The sequence below is a fragment of the Dipodomys ordii genome, unplaced genomic scaffold, assembly GCF_000151885.1.
Source record: "Dipodomys ordii isolate 6190 unplaced genomic scaffold, Dord_2.0 Scaffold20, whole genome shotgun sequence".
Lineage (NCBI taxonomy): Eukaryota > Metazoa > Chordata > Mammalia > Rodentia > Heteromyidae > Dipodomys > Dipodomys ordii.
Window position 1 is genome coordinate 13533876 of NW_012267236.1, and position 13505 is coordinate 13547380.

Consider the following 13505-nt stretch of genomic DNA (forward strand, 5'->3'; position numbering starts at 1 on the left):
AAAAAAAAAAAAAAAAAGAATCTTGGGCAGAAGATTAATATAGAAATTAGCATAAATATGTTCACTGTTCTTTTGTCCCTTCTGGGGAAAATATAAAGTCGAGTCATAGCCCTGGACTTTTCCCCCAGCTTAAACCAGGGAAAAAGGAATTGATCCATGGTCATTGTCAGTTTAGAATGGACAGGAATCTAATCTGATGAAGCTAATCTAAACCCTCGCCTGGTCTCTTATTGCACTGAAGACATGTTTTGTCTTTTTATTGTTATTGTAGAGCTGGTATACAGAGAGGTTATAGTTACCTGAATCATGTAATGAGTAATGAATACAATTCTTTATGAACCATGTCTCCCCTTCTGTTGCTCTCACCTGGTTTTTCCCTCCTGTCAGCACCCACAAAATATCCAGTTTATTTTCTATACAGTGTCTACTAAGTATCGCTGTTGTATTTGTTCCCCCTTATTCCAGCTTTTACTGCTCTCCCTTCCCCTCCCAAATACAAACAAGACAGAAGGAAAATAAAATAAAAACAGCAACAATGGCAACTAAAAAATACCTCTTGTTTACTTTTCTTGGAGGTCATTTCACAGAACATTACTTTATGTGGTCATCTGTACATAGCTATTGAGCTTTTGTCAACCACTCTTGTGCATGTCCTCCTTTGGCCTCAGTGTGTGACTGTCTAGAGTCCTATATCATTTATCATGTCCCAGTGTGTGTGCATGTATTTTAAGCACTCATTGTGTCTATTTGTAGATTTATAGGCACTTTCTAGTTACCACAAATGAGGGAAACCATGCAGCATGCAGCGTGTTTCTTTGACTCTGGCTTACTTTGCTTAACATATTTTTTTCCAGTCTTTCCATTTCCTTACAAATGTTACAATATCATTCTTTCTGATGGATGAGTAAAATTCCATTGTAATTATATACCACATTTTCTTGATCCATTCGCCCACTGAGGAACATCTAGGTTGATTCCATATGTTGGCTATGATATTCAGTGCTGCAGTGAACATGGTTGTGCTAGTTAATTTGTCTTTTGGTCCTATAATCTAGAATATCTGCATACTCTTTTATCTTCTATATGTCCTATAGTATTTCCTTTTAGGTATTATGAAATTTACCCTTTCTTCAGTATTGTCTTTGACTCAAGACTTTACATTTTACTTACACTATATATTGCTTTTTAAAAATTCTTTAGAAATGGACTCAGAAACCAAGGAAGAAGTCCCTTTGCTTGAGGAATTTGTTCTCTGTGGTGGAATTGAAACCCAGGTTCTGAAATGTGGACCCTGGACTGACCTTTTTAATGAGCAAAGTATCAATAGGCCTAAACTGCTTATTGTCATTATTCCTGGTGAGTATAAAAATCTGAATTATATGAAAACTCCTAAATGTTCCTGATTTTAAAGTTACCATTAAGCATTAACTATAGAGAATATGAGAGGAAATAAAATTACTCAACCCATTAGTGGTAACCAGTTTTAACATTTTTGTGGCTGGGCCTTTTTTGTTGTTGTTTTTCTTCTATACATTTCGATCAGGTGTATTGTTGTCTATTATGTATAGATATATAACTTTATAAGGTAAGTGACAATTGGAAGTATACCATCTTCAGTTCTGTAATTTCCCTGTGAGATTTCCTTTGAATTTACAACTTAATATTTTAATCATTTTTCTAAAATTTCTACCTTATGTTTATTAAATTTGCATTTATTGTGAATAGATTATTAGTGGTAGATATTTGATTAATTGCAGTCATTTAAAGTGCTTTTTATATTGTGAGTTTGAATACATTTACTTAAAATCCAATCCATTTGGAAACCTTATTCCATGAACTGTTAAATTGAAACCTTACTCATTTTTCAATTGTGTTTTCAATGTTTTTCATGTTGACTTTGAATAAGCCTTTAATAAAGTAAAACTGTGTTCTCTCTGTCATATAGAGCAAGAATCTTGATTTGTCTTCATTTACAATTCTTAGTTGTACAGAAATTTTCATTCTTATGAAGCTGATCAAAATTACTAGTCTCTTCCTTCAAGATGTCTGGGTTTAATGACTTTCTTGGAAAAGCCCTTCCTTATTCCAAGATTATAAAACAATTTTACCCTGTGTTTATGTGTTTTTACACTTTTATTTATAGTCTTAAAAGTCTGGCACTTATAAAATATAAGAGCAGAAACTGAAGAAGCCTTCTTAGTAAGATGGCTTACAAATTGGCCCTCAATTTACTGCATAATTATTTGCCCTACTGGTGTGCAATGCTTACATCATAAAACAGCTGTTCCATTAGCTGGAGTCTATTACTGTGTCCTCTCTTTCCTCATGCATTCTTCATGTTTTTAGTAGCTGCAGCTTTATGATATCTTTACATATTACTTAATACTTGTCCTTGCTCACTTTCATTCTTTTCCAGAGTAATTTTTTCTTCCCTTCTTTAGGCCTCTTAATATGTTTGGCTTAATTAGGAAGAAAAAACTACTGTAAGGTAAAATAGTAAACAGACAGCCTATTCTACTACTTCTACTAGTGGTATTCATTTATTCTTCCGTTTATCTCAGGTGTTAGGAATACTGTGTTGTAAAAGTCTTTGCTGTTACTGAGGTATGTGTGGTGGTGTTAGGGAATTGTGAGTGAGTCCTCTATTGAAAAGGCTTGAAAGGAAGAGTCCATCACTGGGGAGCCAGGTTTCTGATAACAGTAGGAGGTGTAGGAAGCCTTCAGTGAAGGCATTGCAGATGGAATCTCATTGCTTGTAGTGCTTTGACATTTTCAAGTCACATTTTTTTAAATTTTCTTGTTAATATGCTGTATAGAGGGGTTACAATTACATGAGTAAGGCAATGGGTACATTACTTGTCGATCATTGTTACATTGTTTCCCTTCCATTGTTACCCCTTCCCTTCCTTGTTGTCCCACTATCCCTTCCCTCTCCTCCCCCCACATTTTATTTCTTGTGTTCTTTTATGCTTGTCCTTTTCTTCTCTTGGCCCTTTTCTTGAATTTTTGAAAGCTCTAGGCTAGCTCTTCTCATTCCTTTATAAGATTCAGAATTATGTTTTATTTTGGGAATTAGTCTATATAAACTATAGTGAAAATTAAGATGATTATGTGTGTGTCTACGTGTGTGTGCATTTGTACATTTAATAACAGCACTTAAAATGTTAGGTATAGGTATCTTCTAGCCATATGAAGAATCTGTAGCATTTAAGTCAGTGATGTAAAAAAATATGAATATGAAATGGAACACAGTTCTGAAAGATTTTATTCTTAGTAATAAAAGGTATATCTTTGCAAAGTAATGCATGAATTAAATGAAATTTTATTCAGAATCCTAAAGAGCTTTGTAAAAATTGAAATTAGTGTAACTAAAACTGTAAATTATGAGAGACTAACCAAGAAAATTTAGGAAAATAAAGGGCTTGAGGTTTTTGTGCTCAAGGCTAGCATTCTACCGGTTGAGTCACATCTCTACTTCCAGCTGTATGTGTATCTGTGGGTGTGTCTGTGTGTTTGTGTGTCTGTGTGTTTGTGTGTCTGTGTGTGTGGTTAATGGGAGATAAAAGTCTCATGGACTTTCCTGCCTAAGCTGGCATTGAACCATGATCCTCAACTCTTCCCCTTCAGAAGAGCTAGGATTGCAGACGTGTACCACTGGTGCCCAGTGAGATTTTTCTAAATAAAGGGATTTGCCTTGCTAATTATTGAAACATACATATATGCCCACACAGTATACAAAGGGGAAAAGAAAACAGTAAGCAGCATTATTTGGAATTAAAATGATCAAACTAGTAAAATTTTTAGTATTAGATTAGAAGGCATTTCAAATCAATATAGAAAAAATGAGTTACATAAGAACAAGAGCTTGAGGCCCTGAGTTCAAACCCATAACTAGCACAAAAAAATAGAAATTAACAATAAAAAGAATATTTCTGCCAGCCACTGATGGTTCATATATGTTGTCCTAGCTACTCAAGAGGCCAAGGCAGTTTGAAACCAGCCCAGGCAGTAATGTCCATAAGACTTTCATCTCCAATTTACCAGCAAAAAGCCAGAAGTAGAGCATTAGCTCAAATGGGAGAGTATCAGCCTTGAGTGAAAAGGCCAACTACGAGCAAGAGGCCCTTAGCTCAGGCCCCAGTACCAGGTGGCTCACACCTGTAATCAAAGCTACTAAGGAGCTGCAACCTAAGGATCACAGCCAAAGCCAGTCCAGGCAGAAAAGTCAGTGAGACCTATCTCCAATTAACTTCCCCAAAAGCCACAAGTAGAGGTGTGGCTGTAGTGGTAGAGTGCTAATCTTGAGAGAAAAAAGAAAAAAAAAATCAACTCCAGGTTCAGTACCCAGACCCTGGCACTAAATAAATAAGCAAATAAATAATCACCTTCTATGCTTTGATTTGAAGTTTGGAGAACACTCTGCCTACCCTCCTCCCTCCCTCTCTCTCAAGAAGAATAGAGAGGACCTGTTAGGAGGCTGTTCTAGAAAACCTAGTGACAGATGATAAGCACTAATGGTGAGAAGTAGGCAAATTTAAAATTCATTTAGAGGCTAATGGATGTGAAAACCTAGGAGAAACCAAGAATGATTCCTAGTGTTTTTATTTAAGCACTTTTATGATTGACAGTTCCATTTAGTGGGTTAAGAAATAGGGAGAACTTATTTTCTAGGTTGTTATTCCCAGACTTTTTCTGAAGCTTTCTAAGACTTTTTCAAGTGAAAAAAAAAATGTAATACCATTGTCAAGTTATCATAAAACTTAATGGGAATCATTAGAAAAAAATAAGCATCTATTATGTGCCAGAAATTTTGTGAGCGCTTTAATGAATTATTTAAGGTAATTAGTACATTTCACAGATCCTGTGAGGTAGTTATAAATATAGTCCCCAATTTTCCCCAGCAGGAAACTAACTCAGAGAGACTAAATAACTTGCCTAATTACATGTGGTTGGTAGTCACCGAGCTGAGGTAGGACAGCAGGACAAATCTAGAGTCAATGTTCTGCAGATAAAGTCCTTAAAATCTTAATTGAGTAAAGCTTCCAGTAATTTGGGGGGGGGGGAGGGATAGTAGAAAAGCTATGCAAAACTATCTGAAGGATTATAGATCAAATAACATGAACCAAACCAACTTCTCACCCATCATAATGCAATATATTCAACAATCCATGTCTGTGTTGAAAACCAAGGAAGAAATAAGGAGTAAATCATTTGGATATTCTTGTGCTTATTATCTACAAATGGCATTATTATTTTGAAATAATGCTATTATTTGGAATATTATTATACACTTTAAATTAGTAAGTAAATACAATCCTAAGATGGCAATATACCAGGATATTTCACATGAAGATCTGTATCTAGAAAGTGACACAGGTAAGTAAAAAATAATGCCACCATGTACAGTCAATCAAGATTATGGTCCATTCTCATAGGTAGAATATTGTTAAAGGGTGTCAAAGAGCATATTGAGTTTATTTGCTGGATAAAAAAAATAAATCTGAACAGTTTTCTGAAAGGAAGAACAATCTGGTGCTTCATCTTGTGTGGGAAAATAGCTATTAAGCATTTAGAAAGAGGTACTACATGTAGAACCTGAATTTCCACCTAGGGAATATGAACACACTGTGTGGAAGGGGGCATTGGAGCAGAAACATCCTCAGGGCTTTTGCTTGTTAGTTTGTTTTGTAAATTCCCCACTGGAAATTGTATTCCTAGACTTAACGATATAGAAAGATGTTGCTGGATTTGTAGAGGACAGTGAGAACAGATAAACCCTTTCATTCTAGTCTATACTTTACCTTACATGACTTCATTGCATTGGTTAATCTGAGAACTTTGTTTCTTTACTTAGGTAACCCAGGTTTCCCTTACTTTTATATATCATTTGCAAAAGCATTGTATTCCTTGACTGGCAGATGCTTTCCAGTTTGGGTTATTTCTCATGCTGGACATGTATTGGCCCCTGCAAACAAAACGACACGTTCACCTTCAGAAGGTATGGTAACATCTGTTATTCTTTATGATAAATAGGTATTCATATTTCTAGAAATACTATGAGTACCATTAAGAGTTTGACAGGGAAAATCCCTGCTTGCAGGGCTCATGATGCTGTTACATTTTAGCATGTTTAAGATTTTTAGAGACTTCACTCTTCTGAAGGTCATCAGGATTTGGATAGCTCAATCTATATATGACTTGCCTCCTTTTTTTTACCAGTTACTAATCAACCATACATTTATTAATATATTTTCCCAAGGTTGTATAGGGAGGACTAGTAGAGAAAATGTATAAGATGTGGTCTTATACATGGTCTTATACATGTTCAGGGAATGATGACATGATATACTCAGGGCTGCTGATTGTATGTAAGTCTAAAGAATAAACAAACCCACAGTGTAGGTGAGAAGAAACTGTGAAATATCAGATGTCATAAGTCAGTATAGGCTGATAAGGATGAATTCCTTGGACAGTTAGCTTATAAACATGAGCTAGAATTGAGTAAATACAAGATAAAGATACAGGCCCGTTTCCTATATGTTGAGGAGTGCCTACTTGTTGATTCATAGATGCATTTTCCTAGCTATATCCTCTTATAGTAATCCTCTTGTAGTCCCAATCATGAGGACTTTGTTTTTGTAATTATCTAATTATAATTACCTTGTAAAGATTCCATTTTCTAATACTATTACATTTGATCGTAGGATTTTCAGCATATACAGGAGTGCATATAATAGACTCTAGTGTGGGTTTTGGAACTTGTGTAGGTTTTGGATTTGGGGGTGGACATGGATGCAGAGATGTAACAGGCAGAAGGAGTGAGGGTTAGGAGGTACAGTTTAAGGGGCTAGTTTAAGGGGAATTGTGAAAGTTGAGAAAGCTAGGACTGTGATAGACTGCTAGAAAGCTTTTAAATGGAAGAAGTATTAATGTTGACATGCAGACTACCTGCTTTTTACTTAAGATTCTAACATGTTCACTCTCCTGAATTTTTTTTTAAAGAGAGGGAAAAAAATATATCAATTAACATATCAATGTCAATTCTCCATAGGCATCATATTCAAGGATCTTTTGTCCTTGGTTATTCTCCTTGTTTTCTGAGGTGAGAGAAGTGGTTTTACTACCCTCTTGGATCCTGTTTCTTAGGGGACTGTTTTATTTTATTTTATTTTTGTCGGTCGTGGGGCTTGAACTCTGGGCCTGGGCGCTGTCCCTCAGCTCTTCAGCTCAAGGCGAGCGCTCTACCACTTGAGCTACAGCGCCACTTCCGGTTTTGTGGTGGTTTATTGGAGATAGGAGTCTCACGGTCTCTCCTGCCCGGGCTGGCTTTGAACTGCGATCCTCAGATCTCAGCCTCCTGAGTAGCTAGGATTACAGGCATGAGCCACCAGCGCCCGGCTTGGGGACTGTTTTAAATAAACACATTTGAATACACAAAATCTGTATTCTGTGATTGAGCAGGACTAGTTTGTGTTATGGTTTAGTTTAATTATGTACTCTTGAGTTTGGCATTCACCATCATATCAAATGTAATGTTTTGTTTCCATTTTAGAATTTGGATTTAGTGGCAATTAATATAATTACGTGAACTCTTCTAGATGCCCTCCAAGGATTAATTTATTAATCTAATATTAACTTGGATTAGATAACCAGTATCAATTTATCTAATTCTAGCTAGTTTGTCTTTAGTTTTTAACTCATCTTTTAGGTTCAGTGAATAGCATTGTAAATTTTATTTATTTTTAAATGGATTGGCTTTATCATTTTTATATTAAAAGTTCATTTTCTTATTACAAAAATTTAGCCAACACAGAAAACTGTAAATAAGAAAATTTTAAAAGTTAAGTGTATTCTATAATATAAAAGGAGATCATAATTTTATAATATTTTGTTTTAATTATGCTTAAAATTTTTTCAGCACTAAATGAAACAAAAGTTAGTGCCTTGGCACAAAGAGATGAAATTTCTCAGTTATTTCTCAATGTCTTTCACACATTGCACAATAGTTGACAAGTTGTATTCAGGCTGAAATAATTATCTAAATACTGTCCAGTACTTTTAGTGCTATTTTTCCCTGTGCTAATGGCATGATGAAGTGCATATCTTAAACCTTAGTAAAATAATTCCCTTTTTATTCTGAATGTATTTTTTTTCACAACACCTGTTTGCTTTTTACTACCTGCTCAGACACAAGAGATTGAGCAGGTAATAAAATGAGGTTTATGAGATACTTCAAAATGTGCAAATTAATTGCCACATTAAACAAGATGAAGAAAAATTATAATTTTCTCAAAGGATGCAAAAAAGCATCTGACAAAATTTAGCACACTTTTGTAATAAAAACTTTTCCACAAATTTAGTATAGAATGAATGCGGTTCCACATATTAATGGTATATATGACAGGCCAACTGTTAACATAATCAATGGTGAAAAACTGAAAGTTCTTCCTCTGAAAGGAATAAGACCATGGTGTCCACTCTCACTACCTCATTTGATATAATACTCAGAACAATTAGGCAAAATAAAAGACATCTAAGATAAACTAAACAGGTAAATAATATGTTTTCAGATAACAAAGCCTTATAATAGAGAACTCCCTATAGACTCCACCAAAAATTAGAGCAAAGAAATAAATTCGGTAATGTTGCAATATACAAAATCAATATGGAAAAATATCAGCTACATTTACTATGATTCCTGTAAAGAAATAAGCAGTTCAACTCACAATAGTACTAAAAAAAAAAGTACATATAATCTCACTTATTGTATATGGAATCCTAAAAAGTCAGCCTCAGAGAAATAGAGTTATGTGGTGGTTTATGCAGGCCAGGGAGTAGGAGAAATGGAAATATATTGAAGAATAGGTAAGAACTTTGAATTATAAGTTCCAGAGATCTAATTATGATAAGATTACTACAGTTACTACTGTACTATACTGTCTTTGAAGTTTTTCTAAGAGAATAGATTTTAAATCAAGAAAACAAATGTGCCAGTAATTAATAACTTTCTAAGTATGAAAGTATCAAGATCAGATGATTTCATTGGTGAATTCTATCAAACACTTAATGAAAACATCCAGTGATGCTCACTAGACACTATGTTGGAAATGAGCTATACAACTTGGAGGGGAGGAGGTCGAGAAGAAAAATCTGGGAGAAATTGAGGAAGGGGAGGTGACACTTTTCAAAAAGAAATACACTCATTACCTGACTTATGTAACTGTAGCCCCCCCATACATCACCTTTATAGTAAAATAAATAAATAAAAATGAATAATAATGAAAACATTATACCAATTCTCTATAATCTCTTCCAGAAAAATAGGAGAAGGAACAATTCCTAATTCAGCCCATGAAACCAGCATTATCCTATTACCAAAATCAGATAAACATTTATAGCTAACAAGAAAGGAAAATTGTAGACTAATACCTCTTCTTAACATTGTAAAGAACAAATTATATACCACAGTCAAATAAAATTTATTACAGGTGTGCAAGACTGGTTCAACATTTGAACATAATGTAATCAACCCATCACATCAACATGTCAAAGAGGGAAAAATCATATGATAATATCAATTGCTATCGAAAATGCATTTAACAAACTAACACATTTATGACCAGAAAGAAAAAGAAAAAAATACCTCAGCAAACTAGAAATAAAAAAAGCCCACAGCTAAATTCATGCATAACAGTGAGAATATAGATGCCTACCTCCTAAAATAGGGTATAGTCAAGGATGTCCTTTCACATCACTCCCATTCAGCATTGTACTGGAATTCCTGCCTAGGTTGTGAGACAAGAAGAAGAAATAAAAGGTCTGTACAGAATCTTTACAATAAAATATATATATATATATATATTAAAAAAAGATTAGCAAGGGGCTGGGAAGGTTGCTCAGTGGTAGAGCACTTGCCTTGCATGCATGAGGCCCTGGGTTCGATTCCTCAGTACCACATAAGCAAAGAAAAAGCCGGAAGTGGCGCCTGTGGCTTAAGTGGTAGGGCTCTAGCCTTGAGCTGAAGAGCTGAGGGACAGCGCCCAGCCCAGAGTTCAGGCCCCACGACCAGACCCAAAAAAAAAAAAAAAAGATTAGCAAGCAAGAAAATAAAACTACCTTATTCACCAACAACATGGGAAATTGTCTACATAGGATATTCCGAAGCACCATCAACAAAATCTCTTGGAATTAGAAAGTGATGCAAGGTTAATATACAAAAGTTAATTGCTCTCCTATATTGCAGCAGTGAAAATTCACAATAAAATGCTTTCTATGTAAGTCAGGGTGCATTTTGAAAAAATGAATTTTTATTACCTACCTGTAAAAGATTTTAAAAGGGATAGTGAAGTAAAACCAAATATACATGTTGTATTGCTTTGATTAAAAATGCCTATTTCAACAGTCATCATATTAAATTATTATTGAAAATCAATTAAATATATTAGATGCACTGCTGTGAAATACTCTTAAAGGTACCATAGTATTTCTTTTATCATGAAATTTATATCTGTTTAAAATATGATTGGTTGTTCAGTCTTATGCTGTGCTTGCAAAATAGGGACTAAAAGAATTCTTCTTAACTGGGGATAGACAGCTCAGTGATAGAACTCTTGCAGAGTTCCAAACACTGCCAGCTGTACTGGCCTGTTGTCAGAACTCTGGCAAAAGAAGAGATAATTCAAGGCCATAGGAACTGGGAAGTAATAGGAGTGAAGCAAGATACCCAGTGAAAGTGAATCTCTCTTCTTATTTGCTTAAGCTTCTTAATGTTGAGTAGCTAGCATGTCTTATTCCTACAATATTACCTGGATGAGAAAGGCTATCCACTGAAGAGACTGTTTCTCATTTAGCACAACATCAGCAATCACAGTAGCTATCTGCACATGCAAAGACAGAAAAGAATCAGCAGAGTCTAAATAGCAACTTAAAACAGACCTATAGATCAGTGGTTCTCAAACCTTAGTATGCCTTAGGATTCTCCTAGGTGATTTATTGAGACATAAAAGGTCACCCTGTGAGTTATTGATTCAATAGATCTGTGATGGAAACAGAATTGTCCAACAAGTACCCAAGTAATGTTCACGTTGTCAGTCCTGGGATCACATTTTCAGAGCCATTTGCCCTAGATCTTCCCAACTTAACACAAGTGAACAAAACCGGTAAAAAGCATCTGTTGTTTTTTTTTTTAAAAAAAAGTATCTGTTGTGTGTCTGAATTTCTACGAATTATTTTAAAGTTCTTGTAACTACTTAAGTATGCTTGCTACCTTTTGAGGTGATCTTGAGTATGTTCTTGAGTTAATAACAGTAATTAGAGCCTGGGTTCTTAGCTCCCTAATGAAAACAGTGCCATCTAGAGGCATTCTCCTTAAGGGCCCCCACAGCGCCAGTAGCAGCTGTGGTTTCTAAAGAAGAAAAGGTTAACTTGTCATTAGCAAGGACTTATGGACAATCAACTAGTTTATGTGTGGTGCTGCATTAGAATGAAAGAGGAATAGAAATGCCATCTTTTAGGATACTGATCTCCATATTTATTTTGAGTAGCCTCAAAAGTTCTGTGAAGGATAAGTAGGACCCTCAGCCTTATTACTTCCTCATTCATCCAGAACAGTTCTAAGTTCACCTGTTCCATATATTGGAGGTTATGCTGACAGATGTTTGCTATAGTAGATGGCTTTGTGTAGGCAGAGCAGATGTATTTTTCACCATTGAAGATTATTGTCCTAAGGTCTAGTTTTCTGGCATGCAGAATAGTGTGAAAAAGCATGTAATTATTGAGAGAAAGCTGTAACAATACATCAAATGTTGACCATATGTTTTGCTTTGTATTGACATATGTTAAGATTATAAATAGCTGAAATAACATTTTAGTTGCACTACATTATGACAATCAAAAATGTGAAAATAATTCAGAGGACAGAAGTTCACCAGTGACAGAAAAAAAATGTTTCAAGAAAAAAAGCAAAAGGAAAACTTGACTAATTAGAAGCATATATTGTTTTATAGCTTTGATTTACCAAAATAATCTTCCTTGATGGCAAATTTATTGTAAATTATTTCTGGTCATTTGTTTGAAAAGTATAAAATAGGCCATGTTCCAGCTGCCCATGCCTGTAATCCTGTCTACTCAAGAGGCTGAGATCTAAGGATCACAATGGTTCAAAAACCAGCCATATAACCACTGAAAAGCCAGAAGTAGAGCTGTGGCTCAAGTGGTAGAGCACTAGCTTTGAATGTAAAAGCTAAGTAAAGGACAGTGCCCAGGCCTTCGATTGAAGTCCCAGTACCAGCACCAAGTATATATATGAAGCTAGAAATCATACTTGTTTAATTTTTACCCCTCAAAAGTTGTACAATCTTGCAGCTAACCATGGATTTGGAAGCTACTTCCATGTGGCCCTGGTAAAAGAAAGGAAGAGAGTGAAACTGGTAGAGCTTTTTCTTGCCAAGATAGGGCCTGGCAGGGGAAATAGAGAAAGATGGAATGACAGATGAGCCCAAGGCAAGAAGACGCAAACAGGCAAATCTCAGGACCCATGGTCACGAGACATGAAAACAAGGTTCTAGGTGAAAAGAAGCAAAACCCAAAAGGCAAAGCTAGAAAAGAAACTAGGAGTCCATCACATTATTAGAACCCCAGAGGAGAAGAGAGGAGAGGAAGGACTAAGGAGTTGTTCAGTTTTCAGATTTTTACATGAGAGATTCTCATCTGGTAAAGTCTATGTAAACATTCCAAAAATCCACAGGGGGAGAAAATCAGAACCCTTAAAAGCTTCTGTTCCCAAGCATTTTGGATAGGGAGTATTGAGCCTACATATTACTCTCCTTTTACTAGGTCTTAAAGTGAGAGCTTAGATTGTTGGTAGCAGAGTTTTCTTCTTTTACAATGCATTTATTTAGTACTATAAATTTTTTTCACTACTTCAGCTGTGTCTCACAGATTTTGATACGTTATTATCTTTTATTTCTCTTGAGATCTTGTCTTTGCCCTATGAGTTATTTAAAAGAATATTAGTCATATCCAATTTTTTGCAAGTTTTCCTATTTCCTATTATTGCTTTCTAGTATTTTCATTATTGTTGGAGAAAAATACACTTAAAGACTTCAAGTCTTTTAAATTTGTTAGTCTTCTTTTTGTGGTCCAGTGTATGTCCTGTCTTGTTGAATGTCCCATGAATACTTGTAAAGCTCAATATCTTCTAAATAAATTCTTTTTCTGTTTGAAGTAGCCAGTGTCTATGAATTACATTTTTAAACCCAAATTCCTCTTTATTTAGTAATCTTTATTGTACTAAGAAGTGTCAGAATGACAGTTCCTCTCTGTACCACAGAGCAGACCATGTTGTGCCTTGGAGATCTTCTGGATCCCTCAGTGTGATGGCATGCATCCTACCTGACAAGTGACAGTCTTATTTTCTGACCTTTCTGCTCCATGTCTCCCAATAACCACAGATACCCACAGTGTTTATGGCTGTCTTCAAAATAGCTCACACTCTAAGTGTCTTT

The 13505-nt window shown here is 35.2% G+C and overlaps 1 protein-coding gene across 4 annotated transcripts in view; it reads left to right on the top strand.

The window, feature by feature from the left end:
* Positions 1-13505, top strand: part of Ldah (lipid droplet associated hydrolase) — a 90683-nt gene that overhangs the window by 9541 nt on the left and 67637 nt on the right. For 3 of the 4 annotated variants that reach the window (XM_013013746.1, XM_013013745.1, XM_013013744.1), the window contains exons 2-3: positions 1201-1356; positions 5855-5998. In XM_013013746.1, the coding sequence (XP_012869200.1) occupies positions 1203-1356; positions 5855-5998 (298 nt within the window). In that variant the 5' untranslated portion in view covers positions 1201-1202. The remainder of the gene's footprint in view (positions 1-1200; positions 1357-5854; positions 5999-13505) is intronic. The other variant, XM_013013747.1, reaches the window with a different exon arrangement.